Source organism: Plasmodium fragile (genome assembly GCF_000956335.1).
Source record: "Plasmodium fragile strain nilgiri unplaced genomic scaffold supercont1.149, whole genome shotgun sequence".
NCBI classification, from domain to species: Eukaryota; Apicomplexa; class Aconoidasida; order Haemosporida; family Plasmodiidae; genus Plasmodium; species Plasmodium fragile.
In genome coordinates this window covers 12,018-18,927 of record NW_012192729.1, presented here as the reverse complement: position 1 = coordinate 18,927, position 6,910 = coordinate 12,018, and the positions used below count along the sequence as shown (strand labels likewise).

Genomic DNA, 6,910 nt, shown 5'->3' with positions numbered 1-6,910 from the left:
CTCTCCGTCACACCGTCTGCGTCAACGGCTCTCCGTCACACCGTCTCCGTCAACGCCTCTCCCGTCAACACCTCTCCGTCAACGATTCTCCGTCAACGTCTGTCCGCGTCACCCCGTCTCCGTGTACGATTCTCCGTCACCGCGTTCTCCGTCAACGCCTCTCCCGTCAACGCCTCTCCCGTCAACGCGTCTCGCGTCAAGGCTTGTGCGTGCGGCTGCCGCCGTGTTGGTGCGGTCAAAGAAAGGGCGGAAAAAATTACACTACAGTACGTACTCCCTCACAACGCCATAACAAATAACTTCCGACCTAAGTCATATCAACCCACATGTTCTATATACATTTAACCTCTACAACCGTATCTGTATAGTCATGTTAAAAGAAGTTGACTACATAACAAGAAAGAAAACAAGGAAAAAGTGAGCACAAGTAAGCAGAACAGAGCAGAAAAAAAAAAAGAAGGTATGGAATAGTGCAAACACGAAATATATTATGTATATCACATAATGAAGTAAAAGTGGTCTAATGTTAGCATGCGTTATGTCGCATGCGTATGAGCCGTCATCCTAATGTTAACACGTTTGCAATAGGTCATCTACATATAACTCCGTATCCTGCAAACGACATTCGACCTCGCACTGTTCTATGACTAATGCCAGGATCAGTATCCATGTGTTAGCGGTTAACGATTTCGTCCTATATATATCCGGATATAGGTCCTGCTGTTCGCGCTGTTTCACGGTGGTGGATGGTATATGTTCTTCATGGGGTACTTCTGGCATCAAGTGGGTGTCTTCCGTGTTTAGTCCGGATATGATGGGCGCTTGCACTGTTTCTTTGTTAGCTCCTCGCACTCGTTGCCCGTGTAATGTGTTTTCCTCTTCTATGTTCCTCAATAGGTATTGGAAGCACTGCTGCTCACTGTATGTACTCATTTGCCGATGTTGTTGGGCAACCCACGCTTTCCATGCTTCCAATTTCTGCGTTTCCATGGTTGCGGCTGTCCTGTGCTCACCGGATGCTGCGTTTACCGCCATGTGTTCACTCAGGTATTGTTTCCAATGCGCTTTTAATTGCAAAAACCACGGCTGCGTCGTGCACTCCCGCAGAATATGTTTGCTGCGGTCAATCCAGTTAATCCAATTAGTGTGGTCGCGGATCGGGCATTCATTCCCGGGGTGGGAAGAGTATGCAAGGGAAGAAGGAGTGTCTTCTTGTTCTAACTGCATGGTTTCCATACAACTCCATGGCTCATCTTCGTTAGGGAGACAAGGGTCCGTTGCTAACTGTATGTGTTGCATACTACTGCAACGATCGGGGTTATCTTCGGTAGGTGGACAATGGTCCGTTGCTAACTGCATGGTTTCCATGCAACTCCATCGGTCCTCTTCGTTAGGTGGACAAGGGTGCGTTGCTAACTGCATGGTTTCCATACACTTCCATCGGTCATCTTCGTTAGGTGCACAAGGGTCCGTTGCTAACTGTATGGATTCCATACAACTCCATGGATCGGGGTCCTCTTCGTTAGGGGGACAACGGTCCGTTGCTAACTGTCTAGTTTCCATACAACTCCATGCATCGGGGTCATGTGGTGGACATGCATCCGTTTCGGTGGGATCCCGCGTTAGGCGGGTGTGGCTTGTCGAATGGTCGGTTGTCGAATCGTGGCTTGCTAAAGCGGCGTGTGAGGTAGAAACACCCAAGATATTGTTATTCGTTTCCTCGTCCTGCTGCAAGTCACGCGCAAACTCCTCCACGACAATTTGCAAATAGTCGTCTTTGGCGTTTTCCCATTCGGGTGCTTCACATTCGTTGAGCACTTCTAAATGTAGCTCGATGATCGTGCGCGTATGCACGCGTGGATGACGTCGTCGTCGGGCGGATGTTGACGCAGGTGGCCTATCCTTAATCATGGTGTACCCGTAATCGGGTGGCGGCAGGTCGCCGCGTTGTAGATGTTGCCATATTTCTTCGTCGAGTGGCGGTGACGGCACGTCACGAACGGTTCGATATGTTCGTCGTCGTTTGGCGAGGTACGCAAAATACTAAGCAGAAAAAGCGGGTAAAGAGCAGGGTGAGGACGGTAGGATAAAAGGAATGAACGCGGCTGTAGGAGAATATATGGATTAGAACGATCATATATTGGAGCCGGTAGGGAGTTTCTGCGGTATAAACATCCTGCACATGCGGCATGCCCTCATTGTCGTGTATACTTACCTTCCATAGGGAATAACCAAGAAGGGCGACGGTGAGGGCGGACAGGAAGAACAGTACGGGAGTAGTGGCGGTAAGGACGGTGTTGGTTAGATCGGGGACAGCATAGTCACCTGGCTTCTCACCCCGGTTGTCAGGCGGTGAACTGTAGTCTTTCTCTTTCAATGTTGGTGGTGCTATGCCACCTGCTACATTCCCTATGCCTGGTGGAGTTATATGTGTTGGGTCGAAATCGAACGCTGCAGTGAATGAGGAACCAGGATTTTGGTTACCAGTAGAACCTGTACCAGAGGAAACTGAGTTCTCAGTTTTAGGTTGTACACCCTTGCCCACTTCGTCCAATTCTTTATACCACGGCGGTGGATTCCGTACATTAGGGAAGTACAACATGGAGTCCGGCTCCTGTTTCCCTGCGGCTTTGGAAGCCGGGTCCGGAGAAGTGGGCGTTGCTGCTACTGCTCCATTGGATATTCCTGTTTTTGTTGCTGGTTCTGGTTCGGCTCCTGCTTTCGGTGCTGCCGCTGCTGGTGGCCCAGATGCTGGTCCCTTGTCTGAAACTGTGTCTTGTGTGTCCTGGGTGGTCGTCTGCTCAGAAGGACCACTACCTATACGTTCGGATGAGAAGAACAAGGATGTCATGAATCTGAATTTGTGTGCAGTGGATGCTGATGGCCACACGGTCAGCTACACGCTTGTTAGGCGCCGTTTCACGGTTCACTGCCGTGGGAGAACCGGCCGCAGGGGAACGGTGGGTCGCTGGTGCCACCGCGGGAAAAGACTCTCTCTCTCTCCCACAACGCACACAACACACGCGCACACACAATACACACAGTGTGTCTACGTCTGTCGATGTCTACCGGTCGCTACATGCCGCTTTCATTCTCATTCGACGTTTGGTTTCTCGCTCGCTCCGTGGTGTCTCGCCCTCTCTCTCCGGAAAAGTTGTGCTTGTTTGTTGTTTTTTTTCTGTCTTTCTGTGTTCTCATCGGAATCACTACCTGGGGTACCACTTCCTGAGCATCCAGGGGATGAGTAGTCTGCAAAACTGATTCCGACGCTCACAAGGTGGTTGCCGTCCCATGTTTTGTGAACCTTCGTGTCTTCCATGGTTTTCACACATGTTGGATTCTCTCGGGATACAGCGTTCTTACCTCCGTCTTTCTTCGAAGTATCTTCTCCTCCCCCAGTACTTCCCGTACCTGCCCCTGTCCCAGCACCTCCCTCCGAAGGTTTGTTCTCAGGAACAACCGCCGCTGGTACCTCTGGTACCTTAGGTGGTGTAGCTCCTGGTTGCTTGCCTGCTGCAAATAAAGCAAAGAAGAACAACGACAAACTGATACAAAAAAGGACACAAGTGGTACAGAAAGAAGGGGGCCGGGACGGTTCGATCAGGTACCGGCCGTGTCCACTCGGTGGACTGCGTATTCGGTGAACTTGGACTAGATGGTAGCAGTACACTTTTATGTTGTTGCCGTCATCTGGTCCGTCATCTCGTCCCTTCTCCCGCATCCCGTACGCGTCGCCGGTGCCTCGTCGCCGCTATTGGTGCCGTCGTGGCTGCACACGTCAGCTTAACGAGGGGGTGCTGCTGTTCTCGCCGCGTGTGCGTTGTTGTGGCCGTTGCGTTGTAGCTGCTGCGTGAGTGTTGTGGCATCGTTGCGTTGTTGTGGTGGTGTCGACATCCATATGCGCACGGTCTACATGCGTGCCGTGTATTCGTATTGTTACGTGTCGTATTCGTGCTTTTTCCCATCGGTCCTTACCTGTCGATCCCTTTGTTGCAGCCGGCACAGTAATCGTCGTGGCGGGTTTGGCTGGGGCGGGTTTGGGGGCGGTCGCCCCTATCGTTGCCATCAGTGTGGTCCATTCATCACCCGCGATCCCTTGTTCCTTAAGTTCTTTCATTATCTTTTGCCGGTTCTCGTCTTCAATCTTTTCCCCCCTAGTAATCATGTCCCTTACGTCGTCAGCAGTATTATCCTGAAACATTTTAACTATGGGCTCCTCGCTACCCTCTTGCTCCCTATCCTTGCTTGTATTACTGTGATTTCCTATATCACAGGAACTTTCCACTGCGCGTCCACGTATTTGTCCTCCATTCCTTGTTCCCCATCTTCGTATCCAGTCGCCCATGGTTTTTGCAAAAAATTTGGAGCCTATTTGTAAGGTATCATAATCGAGCCTAGCACATTGTTGCTCTTTCCCTATATTACCCTCCTCCCCACCCCACATGCGCACTGTGTGAATTATCTTTCGTACAGTCTCTTTTGTTTTGCAGCTGCCGCTGTACAATGTTATTGCAGCAACATGTCCAACCATACATCTTAAATAGTCCCGCAGATCGCCGTCCTGGGCAGAATCTTTCTTTACTTCCATGTGTCCGTCCTTGAAACTTATTCCTTCTGCAAAAAAAATTATTCTTATAATGTGCTTGCATATAAGCTTTACCATAGGCCTCTGTCGCCGCATGTCCTGGTCCTGAGCCATTATGTTACATAGTGCATCCATTACTCGATTCGGCTGTACCAATGCCTCCTGTAACTCGATGAATATCCCTTCGATATCGTCCCATATTCCTTTCTGCAGCAGAGGAAAATTATGTATGTACCTGTGTATCTTGCTTTCATTCATAATATATAATATTGTTCTATCCGCTATACCTGAGCTCACAGTTCTAATATATTCCTCCTTCCATTTCTGTGTCCCGTTTGTTCTCCCTGCTAAGTATTCATTGTAGGTCTTATATAGTTTACCCTCATACTAAATTACCTGATATGTTCCATCCGGTCTCCACATTGCCCTGTTCCGTGCATAATTTGCTAAGAGAGCCCCTAATGTTTCTGCCATTTTGCCTTTATTATTATAAATCTGTATTTGAATTGCTACTGCACATAGAACACTGCCTCAAACTGGCTATATTCTTGCGCAGATGTCCTGTGCCTGTGTGAGTGCATTAACTGTGCATACTAATAAAACACATTCCTGAACTAAGCCCTCCAGAATAACTTTATTTTTCATTAGAGATAGGGAAAGAGGAAGGGAAAAAAAAAACAGGAATAGAACAGGAGGGAGCACAGAAACAAAAACAGAAAAACAAACATATGTGGAAAATTGAAAAAAAAAGGAATTAAAGAAAAAAAAAGGAATAAAAAACAGAAAAAAAAAAAAAGAACAAAGGAACAAAGAAAGCAAAAAAAAGTAGTACACTACACTACCGTACACACGCACAACGCCTCATGAATATACACCCCCCGTCCCCCTTTCTACACCGGTCTCCACTAAACGCCGTCACACACACTGTCTCTCTGTTCGTACACCTAAAACGAACAACAACATCAATTTCTTCTGGCGTCGCTGCCGTCGCCGTCAACGCCTCTACGTCACCCCGTCTCCGTCAACGCCTCTCTCCGTCAACGCGTCTGCCGTCAATGCCGTCTCCGTCACACCCCGTTCTCCGTCAACGCCTGTTGCGTCAACGCCTCTCCGTCAACGCCTCTTCCGTCAACGCTTCTCTCGTCAACGCTTCTCTCCGTCAACGCTTGTCCGTTAACGCCTTCTCCGTCAACGCTTCTCTGTCACGCGGCTACTTCGTCGAACCGCGTACTCGAACCGCTTACTCGACCGCGTTTGCTCGGAGAGACAATCCCTCCTCGTTCATGCACTCGGCTTCTTCGCAGAACCCCTTCGTACGCGCGGCTGCGTCCTCGGACAATCTGCTTTACCCGGCCGCGTTTGCTCGGAGAGACAAGCGCGCCTCCGTTCTTACACTCGGCCACTTCGTCGAATCGTGTACCCGGCCACGTTTGCTCGGAGAGACAATTTCTCCTCCTTCTTACGCTCGGCTATTTCCTCGGACAATCTGCTTTACCCGGCCACGTTTGCTCGACGCGCTTGCTCGGAGAGACCATCTCTCCTCCTTCTTACACTCGGACAATCCTTCGTCGACACCCGTTACGCGGACAATTCGTTTACCCGGCCGCGTTGCTCTGCGCGCTTGCTCGGAGAGACAATCTCTCCTCGTGCGTACACGCGGACAATCCGTCGTCGAATCGGTGTTGCACTTGGCCGCGTGTGCGCGGAGACAATGCTCGTGCTTCTTGCACGCGGCCGCTTTGGTCGACGCGTTTGCTCGGAGAGACAATCTGTCGTCCTTCTTACACTCGGACAATCCTGCGTCGAATCCGTGTTACTGCGGTAGGTACGCGGCCACGTGTTCTCGCAAGAGCCTTGCTTACTCGGCCGCGTTGGTCGACGCGTGTGATCGGCTACGAGGTCGAATACGCTTTGCAGGCAGACGGATGGTGTGCGCGTAGGCCATATGCAGCAAGCATGCAAACACAAAACCATGAACGAACGCACTTGCGTGGACGCCAAAGATGACAAATAGTATTAGACGTAGTGGAAAATAAAATATGGATTCGCGCGCAGGTGCAAGATGCAGGCAATGGAATAAGCGCGTGGAACGAACAACAGCCTGGAGTGCGATCACAAAACCATGAACGGACGCAATGGCGTTGACGCCAAAGATTACAAATAGTATGAGACGTATTGGAAAAAAAAATATGGATGCGCGCGCAGGTGCAAGATGCAGGCAATGGAATAAGCGCATGGAACGAACAACAGCCTTGAGGCGAATGCAAAATCAGAAAGAACAAAATTATAAAAAATGCGAAGAGCGCGCAGATTAGGCGTAGAATG

At 49.9% G+C, this 6,910-nt stretch overlaps 1 protein-coding gene across 1 annotated transcript; it reads right to left on the bottom strand.

Moving 5' to 3' along the window:
* Positions 1–570: 570 nt before the first annotated feature.
* AK88_05520 (uncharacterized protein) lies at positions 571–5,059 on the bottom strand (the record flags this gene model as incomplete). Its single annotated transcript, XM_012483122.1, has 5 exons — positions 571–2,043; positions 2,216–2,817; positions 3,211–3,513; positions 3,976–4,792; positions 4,982–5,059. The coding sequence occupies 5 exons, from the start codon at positions 5,057–5,059 to the stop codon at positions 571–573; spliced, it is 3,273 nt and encodes a 1,090-aa protein (XP_012338545.1).
* Positions 5,060–6,910: the final 1,851 nt, after the last annotated feature.